General features: G+C 49.6%; 1 protein-coding gene across 3 annotated transcripts; it reads left to right on the top strand.

Annotated features, from left to right (window-relative positions):
- The first annotated feature begins 73 nt into the window (after positions 1–73).
- On the top strand, positions 74–20,799 carry DHRS11 (dehydrogenase/reductase 11). Of its 3 annotated transcripts, XR_014936377.1 has the most exons (8): positions 74–257; positions 9,070–9,279; positions 14,964–15,058; positions 15,304–15,433; positions 15,609–15,701; positions 16,130–16,195; positions 17,199–17,396; positions 17,563–20,799. XR_014936377.1 is itself a non-coding variant. In XM_015880858.3 (7 exons), the coding sequence occupies exons 1-7, from the start codon at positions 126–128 to the stop codon at positions 17,238–17,240; spliced, it is 768 nt and encodes a 255-aa protein (XP_015736344.1). In that variant the 5' UTR covers positions 74–125; the 3' UTR covers positions 17,241–20,799. The 3 variants fall into 3 exon arrangements, 2 of the variants coding, with proteins under 2 accessions (XP_015736344.1, XP_085377795.1); XM_015880858.3 differs by having other exon boundaries at positions 17,199–20,799; XM_085521669.1 differs by lacking the exon at positions 74–257 and adding an exon at positions 910–1,438 and having other exon boundaries at positions 17,199–20,799.
- The last annotated feature ends 68 nt before the right edge of the window (positions 20,800–20,867 follow it).

The raw sequence follows: 20,867 nt of genomic DNA, 5'->3' as shown, positions 1-20,867 counted from the left end.
CGTGAAACGGGCGTGGTCAAAACGGGGGCGTGGCCAAACGGGAGGGGCGTGGTGACGTTGCGGGGGCGCGGTCACGGCGCGGCGGGCGGCGCATTGTGCGCGGTGTTGGTGGTGTCGGTGCGGCCATGGAGCGCTGGACCGGGCGCGTGGCGTTGGTCACCGGCGCCTCCGTGGGTATCGGCGCTGCCGTGGCGCGGGCGCTGGTGCAGCACGGCATGAAGGTGGTGGGATGCGCCCGCAGCGTGGACAAGATCGAGGTACCGGGGCGGGGCCGGGGGGTTCGGCTGCGGGAGGGGCGCGGCGGATCCGGTAGCGGAGGTTCGTTGGGCCCGGGGCGGGGGAGCGGCGGATCCGGTGCGTCCCGGCCCGCGCCTCCCCGCGACCGGCCGGGGCTGGGGGGGGTTGTGCCGTCGGAGCGGTGCATCGCCGGGCGCTGGGGGGTGTTGAGCTGCCGTTGTGGTGTGATAGGAACGGGCCGGTTCTGTTCCGGTCTGTCCGGCCGGGCTCACCCTGCAGGGCCGTTCAAGGGCAGGCGAAGCGGCGTTCGGAAGGTTTCACTCGCTCCGTTAAGGTTAAAATGAGCCTTCAGACCTTAACGCGTTCTTCGCTTCTCCAGCCGAGCGTCCCGAGCGCCGGCTCGCAGAGCTCACGTGTTGCCGTACGGATAAGGGAGACCGAGCGGGGCCGGGCGTGTTTCGGGGGCACCTGCTCCCACCCGCACAGCGAGACCCGCAAAACGCAGCTGTGGTTGAGATGGAGGCTGAGCTGAGCTGAGCTGAGCTGAGCGTTGTCCCGTGTCGGTGCTCCAGGGGGTGTGGAAGCGACCTGCAGAGCAAATGAACCCGTGCCGCCTTGTGAGGTTGAGGAAAACGCCGGTTCCTTTTATTTTTATCGAGGTTGTTTCTTTGCTCGTTTGCGTTGTGTGGGAAACTCGGCTCTGAGAAGCTCCGGGCCGGATGGGGCCGTGGGGGGCTCACGGGCAATGGGGGCTGCTCAGTGCTGCCCCGGCCCATTGGAAGGGCCCGCTCTGCATGACCACACCATGAAGGAACTGCCCAGAAGACTCCAATAAACAAAGCTGCCAGTGGGGCTAAAGAAAAGGTGGTGATGTAAAGAAACAGAACTTCTATTCTTCATCATTCAGGAGGATGCACACATCTGCAGGGAGGATAAAACATACCGATGGAACCTCCTGGGTTATCCTCTAGGTTTGCTTTCCTTGGGATCTCTTGGTGCTGCACACAGCGCAGCCATGTGATGGGTGAACTCCCCGGGTTGTTTCAGTACATGACTGTGCTGAGCAGCGCTGAGTGCTCACCTCGTGCTGCTGTCATCTGCCAAGTGCTTGAGTTAAACAGTGCAGCTCGTGCTTGGCCCTGGTTGGTTCTTTCTCCCAGGCTCTCTGAGGACCGACTCCTGTTTGCAGCCGTTTGTTTTGGTAGGTGTCTGGGCTGTGTTTTGCTCTGTTGCTATTCTGGTTTTATTTATGTGCAGCGTGTCCTTAATGAGGAAGAAAATGCCAGAGATGTTGCTTGCTGGATGGGGCTGAAGCTCAGGGTGGCCCAAGGTCACAGCAGGACGGACGGCTCCATCCCTCATCCTGCTGCAGGTGGGGCTTCTTGCTGCACCTTTGGGAGATCTATGTGTGATAACAAAGCTTTTCTCCAGGAACTTCAGCTTATTTTTTCTCCTTAGAGATGTGCAGGCCTCAGATTTGAGCCCACAGTGGGACTTCGGATGTGTTTATATGAACTATATCAGGGAGTGTGGGTAACATGGAGGAGTCCAACCCATGAGGCTGCTGCCTGTGGGTGGGCTTTGGGCACATGGAACAGTAGGATGGAAATGAAGATCCTTTCCCTCCATTAGTTATCCTGTAGCCATGAAATACACTCATCTGTTACCTCTGGCTGCTGTTTTCCAAGCTGTTGTTTGCGGGCACGTTCTAGGAAGGTGTCCTGCAGGATGGGGCTGCAGGGCTATGGGAGGACAGGAGTAGTGTTGGGATGCTGAGAGCTTGGTGCTGTGTGATATGAACACGGGGGGGCTGGAGCATCTTGGTAGGTGCTGCAGGACAGAACTTTTCTCTCTCTTAAGATTGAATAGTTCACTGAATACCTATGTAAATAGTGATGTATGGAGCCTGAGAAAATGAACCAAGGATGAGTGCGAATGGTACGATGGAACAACAGGGGTCTGGTGCTCACTTGGTAACAAGGAGCTAAGTTGTTTTTCACGTTGTGCACTGGAGTCATCCATTCCAAGGCGAGGTTGCAGGAATTGCTCTACGTGGGGGCTTTACAGCCTGCTGTAAACGTTTGATAGAGTTTGCAGCCTCATGGGGAGTTTAACATGGGCAATAAATACTATGTCGAGGTTTCTTAATCTCTTGGAAAATCAGATAAGGGCTGGAGGCAAGATAACAAGCGAGTTGCAGAGCTGCGGTTCTGGTATTAAGCCCATGTCATGACTCCAGTGCCCCTTATTTGACTTCTGAACTGTCACCAGCTCACGGGCACTGCAGCAGCCTTGTGCTGTGCCATGCACAGCAGCTCAGGTGGAACCCAGCTGTGCCGTGGCGTCGCCTCTTCTTTCCAAACTGGGTTTGATTTCTTTTTCCCTCCATTCACCCAGTTATCTGTGCAGACCTGCTGACAGCCTGGTGACATCCTGCTTCCCCTGGCTGTCTGTGTTTGGATGGCAGTGCTGACCCCTGTGCACCCCTCATACAGCGCTCAGCCCGGCCGATTCCCCACAACGGCTCTTTGTTTGTGCTCATTGTGCCGCTGTGCAGCACAGTGTGTGGGCCAGCAGTGATGGCTCTCGGGCTGCAGTCAGACTTCGAGGAGCGAAATACAATTAAAATGGTTTTACTTTATTCCTGCGCGCCAGAAGATGATTTGGGTTGAAAGCTTGTTCCTAGTGCGAAGCCCGGAGGTGTCAGCAGCTGCCATGTGTGCTCACATAGTGCTCTCAACTCTTATTTGTGTATTTCAAGTCAGAAGTGAGCTTAGGAATTAGCCCAGAGCTTTTTGCAGGTGATGCTGCCCCCCCATCCGTGGTCACTGTGCTCTCACCCACCAGCTGGGGCTGCAGCGTGGGCTGCAATGTCCCATGGACCAAAGGCAGCATATCACTGGTGGTGCCTTCATCACACATCTCCTGTCCTGAGAGCAGCTCTGGATGTGCCCTGGTGCTTTGGGAGCTGCAGTGGGACAAGCTGTGCCTGCAGGGAGTGAGCCCTGTCTGCTGTGGGACTGCCACTGCTTTGGAGAGCACAGGAGAGATTTAGGGATGGATATCATGTGGTGGTGGTTGCTGAGGAGGAGACAGAGCTGTGCAGGAAGCAATAAATGTTGCTTAAATTACAGGGTTTAACAGATTGATTCTAATGCATTTGTAACAGTTATTGATCAAAGGTAACATTTATAACCGGGGACTGCGTCCTCAAGGTTAGATCTTGCTCAAGAAATGGCCTTTGATAAGCTGAGCTGTTGCTTGCAGGCTGGAGCAGCCCGGCCCCTGAGGAGGTGAGTGCTCCCTTCTCCATGTCTGTGTGGGGGGGGGAAGGGACAGTCACACCACGCGTCCCCTGCAGCCATGGCATGATGGTGCTTTCAGGCAATTGATGTAAAGGCCAAGTTGTTTCATAGCAGGTGAGTGTGGAATGTCACTGTGTTGTGTGTGAGATCCCAAGGGTGGCAGGAGGCTGCCTGGTTCCCCGTGCTGTGGCCTTGCATTGTGGGTGTTGGGCTGAGCTGTGCATGTCCCATCTAGTGGTCATGGGGACCCTCAGCACGGCCTGGCCAAACTGTGGGGCTGCAAGGGGACCCTCAGTTATTTTTAAGGCAGTGGTTGCAGATCTCAGCAGGATAATCCCAAGGCAGATTCTGCTTGTGAATGAACGACCTTCAGGATCTCCTTGGCCTCTGGAAGGGCAGTGGTCACCGTGCTGGGTGCTCGAGGCCTCCCAGGTGCTGTCATTGCTGCTCATCCCTGACCAGGTCCTTTCTTGATGAAATGAGAGATCCCATAATCACTGCTCTGCACAGTGGGAAGGAGTGCTCTGCTGTCTGATGGCTTTCCCCATCTGTGAGGTGTGTGGGGGAAGGGTTGCTTTAAACCTGCTTCCATTCATCCTCCCTCCCCCTTAACGTGATTTGGAATTGTCTCATTGCATGTTCTGTGCGCTGGGGTTTGTTAATGGGCAAAGCTCTGCAGAGGTATTGGGGCACTGAGGACTTTTAACCCCAGCTCCTGCCAGCATCCCTGCAAGGAGTGCTGCCGCTCTTGTCCCAGCTGATGGTGTTGCTCGCTCATCCTGGTTGGTCCTGCATGGATTTAAAGCTCGGTCTTGTTGCATGACTTGAAATGGGATGAGAGTAGCAGTGGAAGCTGGACCTGTGCTCTGGCTCTGCTGGCCAGACTTTGCTCTCTGCTGCGCTCATGCGAATCAGCTGCAGCCCTGCTGGGGCTGGCGGCTTAGCTCAGGATTAGCAGCGGTGCGGATGTGCTTGTGCTGATCCCGCCGTGCCCGGTGCCTGGCGTCGTGCTGGCGGCCCTGCAGGCTCTCAGTTACAGTGTGTGGCACCCACAGCCACGCTGTCCCCACTGTTCGTGGGGCCTCCATCTCTGGGCTGTAAATCCCGAGCGTGCTGCAATTCGGGACCTGCACCTGAATTTTGCTGCTGGGGGATATTGGAGAGCTTGCCAGGGAAGGTCGGCTGCTCTGCAAGCATGTGCTAATCTTTCTTTTCAGAAGAGGATTCATTCAGGATTACACAGGTGCAGAACGGGAGCTGATGAGACAGATAAAGGCGTGGAGAGAGCAGCTCCTGCCCAGCCCTCCCAGCGATGTGTGGGCAAACACCCAGCACTGCTGGGCTGCAAACTGAAGAACAAATTGGGCCATGGAGCTCTGAAAGCAGGAGTATGGCTGGGGGATCTTGCAGCAGGGATGTGCTGCTACTTTGAGGTAGCGAGGGGTGAGTTTTATCCAGGCCCTGGGGAATTTCTTGGCTGCTTTCCTCCCAAAGGAGTGAGATGTGCTCAGGTTTCCCTTAGGCTCATTCCCAATGTGAAGAGCTCGGAGTGCACTGTGGGGTGTCCGGGGCTGTTTAAGTGCCCTGCAGGTGCCTGGGAGGGATTATGGCAGAGATGGGGACAGGTACCTGCTGCCCTTGTGGGTGCTCCTGCATGTTCTGCACAAACACAGCAATGCATTTGGTTACAAAGCACGTGGCACAGAGCTGTGTGCCGTTATCTGCCGGGCGATGTGTGCGCAGGTTGCCTTGGCAATGCGCGCTGGAGCGGGCGGCGATGCAGCAAGATGCATGAGCTGTCAGTCTGCATGCAGGGAGCCACAGCTCCCTCCCACCCCCCATCCCCCCTCTGGGGGCTGCTGGGGGTTGGGGTGGCTGTGGGACAGCAGCTGCAGCCTTTGCGAGGGCGTGGGAGCGCGGAGGGAGGAAAACATCCACGTGCCTGGCTGCATGGGAACCTGCTGTGTGTGCTTTGGAGCTGAGAAGTGGGCAGGCGCCCACCGTGCTTGTTTTAGGATAGTCATAGCTCAGAATAAGCAAGGAATATTGCTCTAATGAGCTGTCATAGTAGCGGCGGTGCTTCTCCTCCTCCTCTGCTCCTGTCTGTAGCAATGGGATCTGAGCGAGCACCAAAGAAAAGTGCGTTCAGCCTTGACGTAAGGAGCAATTGCTGGGATGCCTGAAGGTAGCGCTGCCAAAAGGTGCAGGGAGCAGAGAGGGCTCAGAAAGAGCAGCACAACTCCTCAGCCCTCTGATAGACCACTAACAGTATGAGGAGGGTATGACAACTTCAGACAAAAACCAGTCTGAAACCAGTGCTAACGCTTCCTGCCTTTTAGGCCTTCCTACTGATGCCCCCAGCTGAGCACTGCGTGTTTGCTTTTCCATTTGAACCCTATTTTCCACTCTTTCCTATCCCCATCATCCTGCCTTGTTTTGGAACGGGGGAGGGTCTGAGCCGAGGAGCAGCAAACAGTGAGTGAAAAGCACTGATTTAAAGCTCAGGAGAGGGGAAGGAGAATCACTTTACCATTTTATTCATTTAGAAAGTCCTTTCAGACTCCTGTGGAGGCCCCGTTCGGGGACCTGACGCCATACAAAGGGAGCTGGATGAAATCTGAAGTACTGATCGCACTCAGGCAAAAAGCCCCAGGTCTCTGGCTGCTCTTGGGAGGGGCTCAGTGTGATTATCTCCCTTTTGCAGGGAAGGAAACTGAGCTCTCAGTCTTGCCTGTGGTCACTGAACGCACCATGGAAATGGCTGGAATAAACCCCAGCTATATGCACTATACGCTGTTGTACTGGCATTAAAACTTAATTAAAAGAATCTTCAAACGTGGCCAGTCAGTGAAGTGAGAGGATTTTTAAGCCCCCGGTTTCCTTATACAACTGTGGTGCTGTTCATTAGGTTTTTTTTCTCCTTCATTTCCTTTAGATAGCAAATGCAATTGGGGTGACTTTAGTTTCTTTCCAGTTGGTTTCTTGGTACAGCTCCGTATTTAAGCATAGGCTCAATCAGTAGCACGTGAGTACCTGTGAGGAATGGCAGGTCAGATTAAAAATTACCTAATGGTTTCTGCTGCCTTTAATCTCTCTGAACTAAATGTGTCTGAAGTTAATAGGATGGTTTGCCAAATAAAGCCTGACTTGACTCCTTTCATTTTGCCTCCCTTGAAATGTTTTACATCAATCAGTTTTGTAGAACCGAGTCACCAGGACTGAATGTGAACCAGGACTGAATATGAATGCATACAGGGTGCTGTGCCCTCTGTAAGTGTCTCACTGCAGAGCTCATAGGTCTCATTGCAGAGCTTCCCCCTCTGGAAGATGATGCTGAGTTGGTGCTGTGATACACACTCGCTCTTGAGCTGCTTCTGAAATCTGAGAAAACAGCTTTTATTTCTTCTTTTCTTTGCATGTGTTGCTTTCTTGAAGCAGAATGAGCATTCATTGAGGGGCTTAACTATTGCTTTGGAAAAAATAGAAGTCTTCAGGCTCCTTAATTAAGAGGCTGCCTTTACGTGTGTCTACAAACTGAGCCATGGTTGATGTTCCTTTGAAGAGCCTGTGATGGCTTTATCTGGAGACGTGTGCAGCACGTTCAGCTCAGCCTGGTGTCAGTGCTGCTCGGCGCTTCGTTTTCAAAGGGAATTTGTTAGCATGAGTGCAGCCTGAGAGATGAAAGGATCCGTGCTGATTCCCCTTTGAGGCAGTGAAAAACCAGGCAGGAAAAGCAGGATCTGGGGAGTCATTTGTGGGCAGATTTCTGTGGTCAGTGGAAGGGGAGCCTTCCTGTGAGTGAGGCAGAGCTTTCTGGTGGTGTATCTGAGCCCTGAGCTAAGGAGAGGCATGCAGGATGGGTAGCAGCTCCTTTGCGTGCCTCTGTGCTATGGCATGTGTTGTATGTGCCCCTCCTGCCTCCGTCCAGGAGCTGTTGTGGGAGCTGCACCGAGCAGCAGAAAGTGACAGCTGAACATGGGAACTGAGATATTGAACATGGCAGCTCCCTCTGGGCCGCAGATGAGCTTGTCTGGCCTTCCCTGGCTGTGTCCCTGGGCCCTGTATCCTTCCAGCCGGCTCCCCTGGCACGAGTCCTCTCACAGGGGGTTCACTTGGATCCCTCGTGCTTATTTATCCTTTAAAATCATTGCTGTGTCTCGGGGGTGCAGCAGGGCTGTGTTTGGCTGCACTCTGCCTCACCTGCAGGTTATGAAGGATGTGATGGAGGGCAGCCTTGCCCGGTGTTTTCTACCTGTAAATATGCAGGAACAAGGCTTTATCCCTGCGGGATTTAAGCATCCTCCAGCAGCCCTTCATTCTGCTTTTAAAGGATGCACTTCGGTCTTTAAAAATACGTATGTATTTCAAACACGACCAGCACATAGCCAACAAGATTGCACATCCAGCAAGGTGAAACCAGCCCTGGGAGGGTGCAGGGCTCGGTTTGGTCCTGGGGGCACCTTTGTTCTCTATTGGGTAGAAATGTTGCTGAGCTCAGACACAGCAGAGCTCTCCTGAGGACGAGATGCTGTTGGGATGCATCGATCTCCGACTGAACTCATTGTGCCCGTCCTCTCCTGGCTTGGTGCTGTGACAGCAGTAATAATTCCTGTGCTGCTGCAGTGCCTTTACTGTGCAGTACCGGAGGGGCAGCAGCTGCAGGAGCAGATCTTTAGGCTCAGGATGGTTTCAGCTTGTGGTCTGAGACCCGTGGAGACCTGCAGTCTGCTGCTGAATGCAAGGCAAGGCAAACCAGAGGGGGATTAAACTTGCAGTCAGGAGCTTGCATCATCTCTGCCTTGGTCTTAGGGATTGAGAGAGGTTGAGAATCATTTACCGAACAGAGCTGTTTGCCTCAGAGCAATACAAACTCAGTGTGCTCTGGGTGATGGGGGGGAGGGTGCTGTGGGTACAACTTTGCTGTGGGGAGCGGGTTGGAGTCACCTTGGCGGGCAGGGAGGAGCCGCACAGCAGTGGAGCTTCATGGCACCCATGGAGATGTCGCATTGGGGGCAGTGCTGCAGGCAGTGCTGTGTGAGCGACATGGTGGATGTTTGTAGCCGGAGTCCATCTCTCTGGATCCCAGACATCACGTGGCCCAGCTGTGCTGGAAGCTGTCACCGTCCCTGATGTGACACATCAGAGCTCAGATGCTGCTTCTTGTTACTGTCAGGGGGAAAGGTCTGTGGTGTGGAGGGTTTGGCTGCATCATTAGCATGTCAGCGGTGCTCTGCCTTTCTTTTGCCTTCTATCCAATATGAGATCTGGAGGCTCAGGGATAGCTGGTGGTGATGGCTGATGAGGAATTGCAAGGCACGTGATTGCCGTGTCCTTCATCCCCTCCATGGTGTGACAGCCCTGCAGCACCTCAGCCTGGTCCATAAGTAGTACAAGTACTTAAGTGATGGTCCATAAATGCAAGTACATAATTGCTACTTCCAAGCAGCAAAAAGCAGCACTGCTGTCCTGCGCCCATCCCCAAACTGAGAAGGCTGATGGATGTTTTCTTCCTTTCTCTCTTCCTCAGAAATTGGCAGCTGAATGCCAGAGCGCTGGCTACCCTGGGACCCTCATCCCATACAAGTGTGATCTCTCCAATGAAGAAGAGATCCTGTCCATGTTCTCCGCCATCAAGACCCTTCACCAGGGAGTTGATGTGTGCATCAACAACGCGGGGCTGGCTCGCCCAGAGCCTCTGCTCTCGGGGAAGACAGAAGGCTGGAGGACAATGATAGATGTGAGTAGTGCTGTGGGAGAGCAGTGGCCTGGGATCCCCAAACACAGCCATCTATGGGATGTAGATGAAGGGATCATAGCATCTTTTTTTCCCCACATTTCTAGTTTTTATTTTTTAATGGGATCACTTTCCCGTTGACTTTCCGCTTGTTTAAACTATATTCAGCTTATCTAGATTGCACAGATTGTTTTCTGTCATTCTCTAGCATGGCTATACCCACCTATTTTGTGCATGGAGTTGAGGACCTCTCCCCCCTCTGGCTCTGATGTGGCTTTGTGCTGGCTGGGCTGGAAGCAGAAAGGCATCATGTACTGCTGAGCCACACGCCTTCACCCCAGAGCATGAAATCATTCAATACCTTCAGTAGCATTTTTCCTTTAGATCAGTGTCTTTCCACAAAGTGATGAGCCTGGCTTCTTTTTCTCTGCCCCCCTCAGAATAGGAAATTGAATACCAAACATTGGCTTTTGTAGCTAATCCTGTTAGTTTTAGCAATGGGTTTTAAAACAGGCAGATTCTTTTTGGCTTAAAAAGCTGTAATGCTTTTGTCTTTGAAGCTTCATTTTCTGCCTGTAATCTGGTTAAAGCTCAGTACCAACCAGCCCATTTCATCTGCCAAACAGAGAAGCAGTGCAAGTGGTTCATGCCATTCACAGGCAGAACTTCTCTCCGGGCATTGCTGCCCTGCAGTGCTGCTATGCGTCCTTTAGGGACTTGTCACTGTGTGGCAGCCCTTCTCTGCACACTCCTGACATCCACAGCTGTGGGACATGTGCATGTTTGTGTGCTGTTGCCTTGCAACAGCTTTAGGTAGGTTTCCCCTTGTATGCTCTGTATTTTTGTATGTGAAAGTATCATCTTTATAGAGAACAGGATTTGTGCTCATGCCTTTGAGTAAAACACCGTGTCTTTGCAGCAGCAGCTATGTTGTAGTGAAGGAAAAAGATGTCTGTTGAGAAGATGTTAAAAGGTGCAGGCTTGGGGCCCCTGTGTCTGACAGCAGAGCCAGCCTGGATCTGTTTGCCCCATGGTGGCTGGTGGCTTTTCATCCAGCAACAGTTCCAAGGGCTGTGTAAAGCAGAACAGGCGCACGGAGGCCTCAGACTCCTGCTGCCAGGATGAGAGCTGCTGTATTCTGTCTAATTAAGTTCTTGTTAGGATGTTGGCTGCTCTGCTCACTGCTGTGACTGCAGCCAAAGCAGGCTCTGCTTGGCTTTGTCTACCCAGCCAGGCTTTTGTGGGTTGCCCAGCCCGGGTCACTGCACCGACGCATCTCCCTGCTCCCAGTTGCCATGGAATCTTTAAAGAGAATTAAGTGAAGTGTAGCTGAGGCTGAGTTGGTATAAAGCAGGGCACTTCCCAGCATTGTTTTGCTGCAAGCCTGGCCCTATGGGTCGCCTGCACCTTGTCCTGGTTGCTGTTGTCCTGTCTTGTCTGGAAGCTTCAATGTGTTGCTTTGTGTCCTTCATGCTCCCTTTCCTTTGTTCTTCTGACCTTTTGTTCTTTCTGAAGTGAGCAGCTGGAGCAGGGATGAGGCACTTGCCTGCTGCCTTCTCTCTATGCTCCATTCTGTGGCGCTCAGGTGGGAGTGCTCCCTTGGTCTCATCTTCCACTAATTTCTGGGAGCAAGGATTTGGAAGGGGATTGCTCTGGACGATACACTCCATGCTGGTGTTTGTGGTGGCCAGAAGTGGGGTTTGAGAACCTGTGAGATCCTCCTCCTTGTGGGCACTGCTCTGTGCAACCTTTGGAGCTGTCTTGGCATGATGGGTGGTGTGGGAGGAGAGAGGCAGGGCTTCAGATCCATGAGGGCAAGTTAGGAGTCCAGGCTGGGGGCATGTTTTATTCCCAGAGGTGATCTGCACTGCTTTGTCTGCACTCACTTGCTTGATAAAATTGCTCCTGCTGTTCCAGCCTGGGGAATAGGCTGAGACACCTGAGCTTCATGTACAGATTCCAGCAGGGTCTGTGGGGAGGGATCTGCACTGACAGCTCTCCCTGTTGCAACGTGCCAGCCGGGGGGAGCGCTCACCACATCTACTTCTTCTGCATGCTCTGCAGCTCTCAGGGTCAGAATGGGGGAAAGCTGCCAGCACCGGTCACGGGCTGCTGACCAGGAGCAGGGAGGTTCCTTCCAAAGGTGGCCTGGAGAAAGGTGTTGGTGAGCAGCGTGCTTAGAGATGTGGCTGGGGAGCTTCTGTGTGCTGCTGGGCTGCAAGGCAGGGAAAGTTTCTAAACAATCATCAGCGTATTGATTTGGGAGGCATTAGGGCCTTAAATTAAAGGCTTTTTCTTTTCTTTTTGTTAAATTGATTTTTCTTTCCATGCATTTTTTATGAGCTTTGAGGCTGGCTGTCTCTTTTCCAGGCTCTTCTCTCAGTACACATCTAACAGTTGAAGTCGTGTTCTTATTTACTTATTCCTCTTCTTTAGTGTTTCAGTTCCTTATTGTCTGGCATTTGTTCTAAAGGGAATACTCTCCAGGAGTTTATTCTTCTCGGTCTGCAGGAGCCTCAAGTTAGGAAAATCACATCCCCAGTGCTGAGTGCTGTGCTGTCAGATAGCAAATTTGTGTGTGCAAAAGAAGGAGCATTTCATCTCAGACGTAGTTCTAAGCCCTTCATCTTTTGATTTACAGCTTCCCCCTCTTTTCTCTCCACTTGTTTGTGAGCCTGTGCTTTATGTCAGGCTGGAGCAAAGTCCTCCGGCTGTCCCCAATCTGGTGCTGTGTACACACTGACTTGGGGCTCTGGGATCTGAGCAGCTCCTTCACGTTTTGCCTACTGACCTTTACAGCCAGGAATTCAAGCTGAACTTTCCACTTGCACTGTTCCAAGCACAAAGGACTGCAGCACACATCCTCCCATCGCTGTAGGCACTGAATGGGTTTGATTCTTCGTGGCATTATTCACTGGCCAGTGAGGCTCTGTTCTTCTTGCTTTTATATACCATCTGTCCATAGATGTGCATTCTGTATCCTGCATTTGTGTGTGTGCTTAGGAGCTGGGATGCTCAGTTTGATATCTTAAAAAAAACACAACACCTGATTCTGGGAAGCAAAGTGCTCAGCACCTCCAGGAACAGAATCCTTTGTGTTTTCCCAAGCTGGCAATGGGAACTCATTAATTACTACAATGTGCCCCTATTGTTTCTGTTGCATAGCAAACACATGCTGTGGCTGCAGACCTGCTGCGTGAACTCGGAGTGCAGATGTACTGACCATTTCAGCCAAAAGACTTTTGAACTTTTTGTTCTTAAAATAGGAGCAAGTGCTGAAAAATGTCTTGTGCGGGTAACAAACAGCTTTTCTATTGTTTCTAGAATCGGTGTAGCCATAGAGAACATTCTCACTTTCCAGGTGTATTTTTTAGGTTCCTGAGTGCCTGCTTTATGTTTTCAAATGAGAACAGGGAACCTGAAATCCTATGGGCGCTTCCAGGAGAAAAGCTGCCTTCCAGCTGGTTGTTTTGTGTCACTGCGGTGTCTTACCGTGTGGGCTCTGGCCTTTCCCATGTGGCTGTTGATTAGTATCTTGCTTTGCCAATAGTTGTCAAAATGTAACTCTGCCCACGCAAGGAGGCATGGCTGGGTGTGAGTCACAGTGCTGCAGCACGGCTCCATCCTGCTGTCAGGCTGATGTTACCCTCTAGTGGCCCATGGAGATGGAGTGGAGCGGGCAGTGACTGCAGCAGCAATGCACTGCCTTGAGGCTCGGTTGCTTCTTTTATTGCTCATAATGCTCAAAGTTGGCTCTTCACTTGGTTGATGTACAAGACTGGAGCAGCTTACTCCCACTCTCCTGGACTTTACTGTGAAATCCACAAGATTTCGTGTGCCCTGCCTGTTCTGGGCTTTGCTCCAGTGCTGAGGTGCTGCTTCTGCTGACATGTCTGCAAAGTTGTGATTCTGTTTCTTCCTTACACAGCCAAGGTAAATCTTCAACCTGATGCTGGGGAATTATCTCTGTAGTTCCAGGTACGATGGCTGAGATATCTGGCAGTGACTGTGTGCTCAACCAAAGTGCACTTGGGTTAGGGTGATTACTTCACTTACTGTGTTGCCTGGGTACTCCGTGTTAACATGGGATCAGATAAGAATGCTATTTAGCTATGCAAAGACCAAAACCCATAAGCATAACCTCTGTTGATGCACAGGAAATAACGACCAAGACAAAAGCAATAGCTGAAGATCCTTCAGCTGTCCCCTGCTCATCCTTCCAGTGTGCAGCTCAGTAATAACACCTCTGAAATCCATCTCTTTTTGCCTTTTGCTTTCTGGTCTCCCAAGTAATGTTCTTCTCTTGTGGCTCTGTGTCCTTTTATGCTGCCAACTTGGAGCCAGCCCTCCCCAGTTTTTGTTTCTAAGTTTTATGGAGATGATATACAGCCATTTGCTGTCCACATGACCTCGTTCCCGCTGCTTCTCCCGTTTATAGTTACACCTGACTTCTGATTCATCAGAGATTTACTTCTTCCTGGATATTTAGTTCACAGTAGTGCATTTAAACTTGCCTGGCCTGCTTGGTTAAAAAGTGACATGCCATTAGGTAGGGCCTGCCAGCCTGTCCTGCACTGAAATGATTTCATCCTTTCTAGAGGGCTTCAGCAAATAGTTTCCACCTTTTGGCCACTCTTCTGAGCCTAAAGCATTATAAACTTGAGCAGTTAGCTCTATTGCTGATGCAGCTTGCTCATCAGTCTTACACACCTGTGGGTGCTTAGTGCTCTTGTATTACAGGTGGGGGCGTTTCCATATCTCTGCTTTCCTGGAAACTTTGAGTGTGTGTTTTATGACCAGCAAATTGTCAATCCGTGCTTTAAAGGTGGCAGCTTGCAGGGGTGATGTGACTTGAGTGTGACTGAGCCACAGTGCACTGGGCAGTGGTGGTTCAAAGAGCAATTGCTTGGAAAGCTGTGGGCTGTGTGCTAAAGGATACATCACCTTTTCCTTCCTTGGTTTATCCAGTGGAGGAGGATGTCAGCAAACAGCATGGCAGATTGGTGGCTTTCATATCTCAAGGGTTCCTTGGGCCCTCCCCAGAACCACACCATGATCTTTGCCTTCATTTGTGCATGGGAAGCTCTTTGGCCATGTGGTTTGCAGTGCCTAGGAGCGCCTGGCACTCTGACAAGGCTCTATCTGGGGATTTCCACTTTAACTAGCTGACCTAATTACCCACTGCTAGCGTCCTATCGGCTCTCCAGACCCTGGTGTGCTCAGTGCTGTACGAGATAATTTTGTCTCCTGGAGTAGTGCTGACTGTGGGCTGTTCGGGGCTTTCTTACCTTGTGCTCAGCCCTCGCACTTGCCCATAAAACTATAAAGTCTGTTTGTTTTTTGGCAGAGGCCAAGGCCTGTCTCGCAAAACAGGACCTCTGTGCCTCCCCTGCCCAAACCCTTTGTTATTGCAGCCCTGAGCATGATTGCAATGTAATGCAGGCTGTGGGTGTGTGTGTGCAGTGAGGTCTGTGTAGGTGCATTTCCCTCTGTTGGTGTTAATAGGAACTGCCATATACTGGGACCTGCTAGTGAGGCTGTGCTCACGTATGAGCTGTGCAATACAGGCATGGGGCTCTGTTGGTGCAGATTTGCCCCAGGCTAATCATCACTGTGAGGGGGTCTGTGGTGGGAAGCTCACAGAGCCAGGGCTGCTGGTCTTAGTCTCCTCTTCTCTTGTCTCTCAGGTCAACGTGATGGCTGTAAGCATCTGCACCCGAGAGGCCTATCAGTCCATGAAGGAGAGAAACATCGATGACGGTCATATTATTAACATTAACAGGTACACGAGGTGGAAATGCAGGATCTGCCGTGTGGGATTAGAGAAGAGGAGCTCTCACCTTTCTGGGTGGGCTGATGGTCACCCAGAGGTGTGAGTGGTTTCCCAGGATTGCAATGGCTGATTTTCCAAACATTTTTTTTCAACCTCTGCTTGTCTAAATGCAACACAGACCAAATGTGCTGTTGGTTCTCTCTCAAGACTGCATACCTCTCTCCTCAGTACTCTCCTTTCTGCTCTCTCCTCAGCATGAATGGTCACAGCGTTGTGCCACAGTCGGTGGTGCATTTTTACAGTGCCACCAAGTACGCAGTCACGGCACTCACAGAGGGGCTGAGGCAAGAACTCAGAGAAGCAAAGACTCATATACGAGCTACAGTGAGTACTGGGAGGGTTCTCCCCCTCTGCTGGCTTTGTGGGTGGCAAAGAGCTGGTAAGTTTTGTGGGGCAGAAGTTTGGGGTTTTTGTTCTCTTCTCGTTTGTTTGGTTTTGTTTTTTCTTTTGCTGAAGGAGAATTACAAATCCTATTAGGATGTGCTCTGCTCTTTTCCAGTGTATATCTCCAGGACTGGTAGAAACGGGATTTGCTTTTAAACTTCATGATAATGACCCTGAGAGAGCTGCTGCAACCTATGAGAGCATTCGGGTAGGACATGAAGATATGGGAACAGAGAGAAATGGCTCTGACAGTAGTTTATCAATCTCTCTCCTGGCTAATTGCACAAAAAGCTATTTCTGCTTGTGACAACACACGTACAGATGTGTTTTCTCAGCCCTTTAGAGAGGTGTTGTCCCCATCTGTTTTTCTGCCCAGCGCTTGACGATGAGTTCTAGCAGACACCTCAAAGCATTTTGCAGAAGGATTATTCACATCAAACAGAGAAAGATCATCACCAGACGCTTCCTTTATTAATTTTATTTTTAATGGATTACTTTTTTCCTGCTTGCTTCCATCTTTTTTGATATGCCCCAGTGACTGTTGAAACTTGTTATTAATGGTTATGAAAGGAGTGATTTCATGGTTAATTTTTCCTAAGGTGTTGTCTAAGATATTTTTTTTTCCTGTCTTCCCAGTGTCTCAAAGCTGAAGATATGGCTAATGCTGTCATATATGTCCTCAGTGCCCCACCTCATGTACAGGTAAGCTGTGGTTGAGTTGAAGGACTTTGCAGTAGGTATTTAAAGGAGGAAAGAGTAACTGTTTCCCTGATATTTGCTAATCAGTACTGCAGCTGCCATGTCAGCTGTGTGCTTAGTGGAGCTGGGGATTAGTAGTGATCACATTTGTTTACAGTTCCCTTATGGCAGCTTTGGGACTATGCTGTTCAAGCCACCCACAGCCAGGTATCCATCCAGGATTGCTCTGACTGCAGAGAAAGACTGTGCAAAGCAGGGGGAGCACGAGGGATACAGGCATGTCTTGTCCCTTCTGGACAGTGCCATCTGAGATTTGCTGGCTGTCTTACAGCTGGTTCAGGTTCTGCCAGCTGCCAAATGAGTTGGGCTGGATCCTGCCAAGGTGCTTGTGCTGCCAGAGGGACTTCTTTCCTGGGAGACAAGTAATAAGTGACCAGCTTTGAGCTGGAACCAGGAGGAGGAAAGAACAGTGTCAAAGTTTAGGATGTTGACTGAGTTACTATTGCAAAAGCAAACTTTGATCAAGAGATGCTTAGCAAACCCATAGTGCAATCTCTGCTCCTTTGGAGCAAGGTGCAACCATCTTCACAATAACATCAGTCTAGAAGCACAGCAGCTGAAGGGTTCTGTCTCTAGTGAAGATGGCTTTATTTAAGAGCATAAAAGGTCCTCCTGGAGGATGATGTGGAGAGGTGCCTGCAGGCAGTGCTTCTGATTCATCCTTTGAGCAGGGCCACACTTGAGAATTGATTATAAACTTGTATAGTTCAGTGTCATCTCACACCCCTTTCTGTGCATTTTTGCCCTTTTTTCCTTTCTGCTAAAGGCAAAACAGTTACTAAAAAGAAATAGAAGTGAATGTATCTCAGCTAAACAGCCTTATTTTTAGTCGCAGGAACTTCCTTTGAGTGCAGCTTACAACAGTAAAAGTACAACATGCGAGTACATGGTGCAAGGTTTAATATGTGTCAGTGCTGCAGCAACATCATGTGCTGATCTCTTTTAGATTGGAGATATACAGATGAGGCCCACGGAACAGATATCATAGCAAATGAAGAAGACCGTGAGCAGCACCATGAATCCACTCCACATGGAACCCTCTGGCAATGTGGGGTTTCATCAGCTGGCTAGCAACGTTTTATTCAAGTACCAAGGATCGTGTTTGAAGAATTATTTTTCTCTCCCTCTCTCTCAGCTGGTGCTGGTACGGAGCCAGTTTTAAAAAGGATATATAGTAGTGGGTCTCTTTTCTCCCCTACTCCTTTTGGAAACTGCGTAAGAGTAAAATGGATTTGAAAATAATGCAGGGAAGTGGTTTGTGGAAGATTGTCTCCAGACTGGTTTATTCTTCTTTTTGCTTTCTTTTCAAGGTTGGTTTGATCTTATTTGCTGTCTGGACGTAGATGAAGTGGCACAAGGTGTTTGCCAGCTTCCATGGGCTTAGGGTTTGAGATATACGGTGGATGTCACACGTTTAATTTTTACATTTCTCCTCATCATTTTGATGCTTATTTGGTAACGATGGATGATATTTTCTTCTCTCATATCCTACTGCCCTAACGCCAATGTACAAACTCACCCTGCCCCCCCAAGCCCTCCTTTTGCGTTCATATGAATTGTGCCTGCCAAGTTTGAGGAGGTTTGTGTGCGCTTGATGTTTCTTTCTTTCTAGGTAAGTAGATAAATAGCTTTGGGAAAAGAACCTGCGTTCTTTGCAGGTTAGAATGATCTTCTAAGTGGCATAGGTACAGTAAGAGTGAGTTGTTTGGTATTTTTAATAAAAATTAAATGTGTTGTCTTGTGACCACCTTTATCCCTTGGTATCATCTCCCAGCACTCTTGTTGTTTTTTGGTATGTTTGATATTTGCATGCATTGACGTTTTTTGCAAGTATTGATCAGTCTTTGAAAGATATATGATGCTGTTTAAATGCTGGTTACTCTTTTAAGTTGGAACTATTGGGATTTTGTTTATATGCAGAGATACAAGCTCAGAGAGAGAGAGAGAGAGAGAAAGAGAGTGAAATGAACCATGCTGAAACTGTCCAAAAAAGAAAAGATTTTAATAGGGGCATTTGCCTACAAAGCAGTAGGAGAAAGGTCTGCTTTGGATCTACTGGTTCTATGCTGGTGTGGCCCTGTTGTTTTGCTCCGGGTTTACTCTAACTCGAGGTGGGGGGAGTTAGCCCCATAGCTGGTACATGCACAGCTGGGGACCACTTGAGTTGTTTTATTTACTCTTACAATGTGGCAGAAACATATCTGCATGGAGCCCAGCTTGATTTGGCACTGTTAACATACACGTTGCCTTAGGACTGCAGAGTCTCTCCTACTGTGCTTTCCTGTAGTACTTTGGCAGGTGAACACCTTGTTGTAGGTGGAGCAGGTATGGTTTGAGTGGAGGACTGAGAACCAGAGAAACTTGGTTTGGATTGTTTTGCTTATGCCAGTGTAGCTCAGTGGGAGTTCATTTGTGTTACACCACCATAAGGGAGACCAGAACTGGGCCACTATGTCATGAATTTCAACTCCCTATATAACTTTGGGCAAGTCGCTTTACCTCTCTGCCTCAGTTGACCCATCTGTAAAATGGGGATAATAATACTTACCTACCTCACAGGGGTGTTGTGAGGACTCACAAGCTGTTTTGTAAAGCACTTTGAATATGAGAAGCGCTATGTAAGTGCTGAGTGTTGATATGAAGTATTATTATTAATTAAATCTCGTGATTCGTGGAATTCCTTGTGCCAAAGGTGAGCAAGCATGGAAGGCTACAAGGGGAAAACTGATAAAGCATTCCCTTGTAATGATAAAAACAAAGGCAGTTTGGCCCCTTTTTCCCCCCTCTTTATAAATGCACTCTCACGGTGTGTTCTGTCCCTCATCTGTTACCAGTTTCTGCTGGTAAGTTCTTGTAACCTTGTCTCTGGACTTGGCCTTTTAATTTACCCTGAGTGAAATTCATGCCCTGTGGCAAAGTCTTGCACTACTCTGATGCACTTCCCTCTTCCACTTAGCTGAGGCAGTGGCACTGTGTAGGTTCATGGCACAGAGCTGACTTTCACCTGCAGCACTGAGTTAGACTGTGTCGTTCAAGGAGCAGCCAGTCCAGGTCTGCATGCAGCCAGTGATGCTCAGTGCAATGGAGAAAGCCTGTGCTAGCTGGAAAGGCTCTTCAACCTCCGTGCTGCTGTGGTGTACAATCCAAAGGCCTTTTGCTAAGGAAGGTCCAAGCACAGTTGTGCTTTCTATAACCCCCCCACAATGATGTTCAGCTTTACTTACTATGAAAACTGTGTGTTTTCCATAGGCTTTCTTTCACAAGAGCTTGTTTAAACTCAACAGGTGCAGTGTGCACCACTTAAAAAGAGAAGCCAGCTGAACTGGAAGTTGAGGGCCAAAACAGAAAGAGTTGGGAAATTAGCAGAAGAATAAAACATAGGCAAGGCTGTGGGGAGCACTGGTGAAATGGCTGAGCTGGTGGCTGTGACTGTGCGCAGAATTCAACAGCTGCTGAAGTACATGGCTGAGATGGCTGAGACAGGACCTGGCTTATCTTTCTGCTCTGCAGCTGTAAGGCCTTGAAAAGGGGCCAGCGTGGACAGTCACTCCTTGCAAATGCAATTTGGCTGACCTGCAGCCATAGAAGTGTTTTTTCTCCATGAGTGTTTGTACCATTTGCACATCTTTAAAACATCTCGTCCTTGAAATGATATCATTATGTTTTTGGGTTTTTTTTCCATTTCAAATGAGATTTGGGGGGGATGATTTTTTTTTTCCTGCCTCCAGCTGCTTTCCCATGTGAAGTGCAGCCCACAGAAGGGTTTGCCATGGGGTGCTCAGCCTTTCTGCCTCGTGTCACCTGGTGGCACCTCAAGCACTTCTTCCTGGGTTGGGATGAGATTGGCAACGTGACCCCGAGGCGTCCAGAAACCCCAGACAGGAGAGTGACCTGTACAATCTATCAGTAGGCTTCTAATTGTAAAACTAGGAAATAAAGAATAAAAAGAGAGGCACAATTTTGTTCTTTTGTTGTATATAGTAGTTCGTGTTTGTACATAACAGCCTTTTTACTGCTCACAGATGAACCTATCTTTTGTGAAGAGTTCAAACAGAAACGTGTGAGTTTGGTTCCTCACGGGGGGGAAACATATTGCAATTGCTTTCTAGAGCAGAATAGCATCCATTTGTCTCATGGATAAGCTGTGGAGATTGGACTCACCCTTCCCTGTTCAAATGAAGCTGAGTTCCACAGGGCTTTGCTGAAATCCCCAGGTAGGCTGCTGGGTTTGGCTAAAACTATGCAAGGGATGAGCCAGTGCTGCTGTGCAGACTTGGATATTGAACTCTGTCAATCTCCCACACTTGTTTGAAGTGGGGTGGATTATTGCTGTTGTTAAATGGAGGCGTTTTTACTTCCCGGACCTCTTTCAGGTTGTCCAAGTTGCAGAGGCTCAGGTTTGCTGTCATTAAAACACAAATGTTTTTTGCAAATAAGTAGTGAGTAGCTGACTTGGCTGCCTTGCTGGATCTGAGGCAGGTGTTTTGGATACCTTGTAAATAGGTAGAAAGCATTTGTGGAATTAAAAGCATGTTTGTCTTTTCTAATCATGTGCTTTCCTTGTTTTTTCCTATGTAATAAATGCCATCAATTGCTTTAACGTTGCTGTACCTCT

This window comes from Coturnix japonica, chromosome 22, assembly GCF_054131305.1.
Source record: "Coturnix japonica strain WE chromosome 22, WE-NBRP24, whole genome shotgun sequence".
In the NCBI taxonomy this organism is placed as follows: domain Eukaryota; kingdom Metazoa; phylum Chordata; class Aves; order Galliformes; family Phasianidae; genus Coturnix; species Coturnix japonica.
The sequence above is the reverse complement of the archived record's forward strand: the minus strand, read 5'-3'. Positions and strand labels throughout refer to the sequence as shown.

Bases quoted from the DNA above. Each gene is read 5' to 3' on its own strand.
- DHRS11 (XM_015880858.3), top strand. From the start codon at position 126: ATGGAGCGCTGGACCGGGCGCGTGGCGTTGGTCACCGGCGCCTCCGTG. The intron at 258-9,069 runs GTACCGGGGCGG...TCTCTTCCTCAG, and splicing joins GCAGCGTGGACAAGATCGAG to AAATTGGCAGCTGAATGCCA. The intron at 9,280-14,963 runs GTGAGTAGTGCT...CTTGTCTCTCAG, and splicing joins GCTGGAGGACAATGATAGAT to GTCAACGTGATGGCTGTAAG.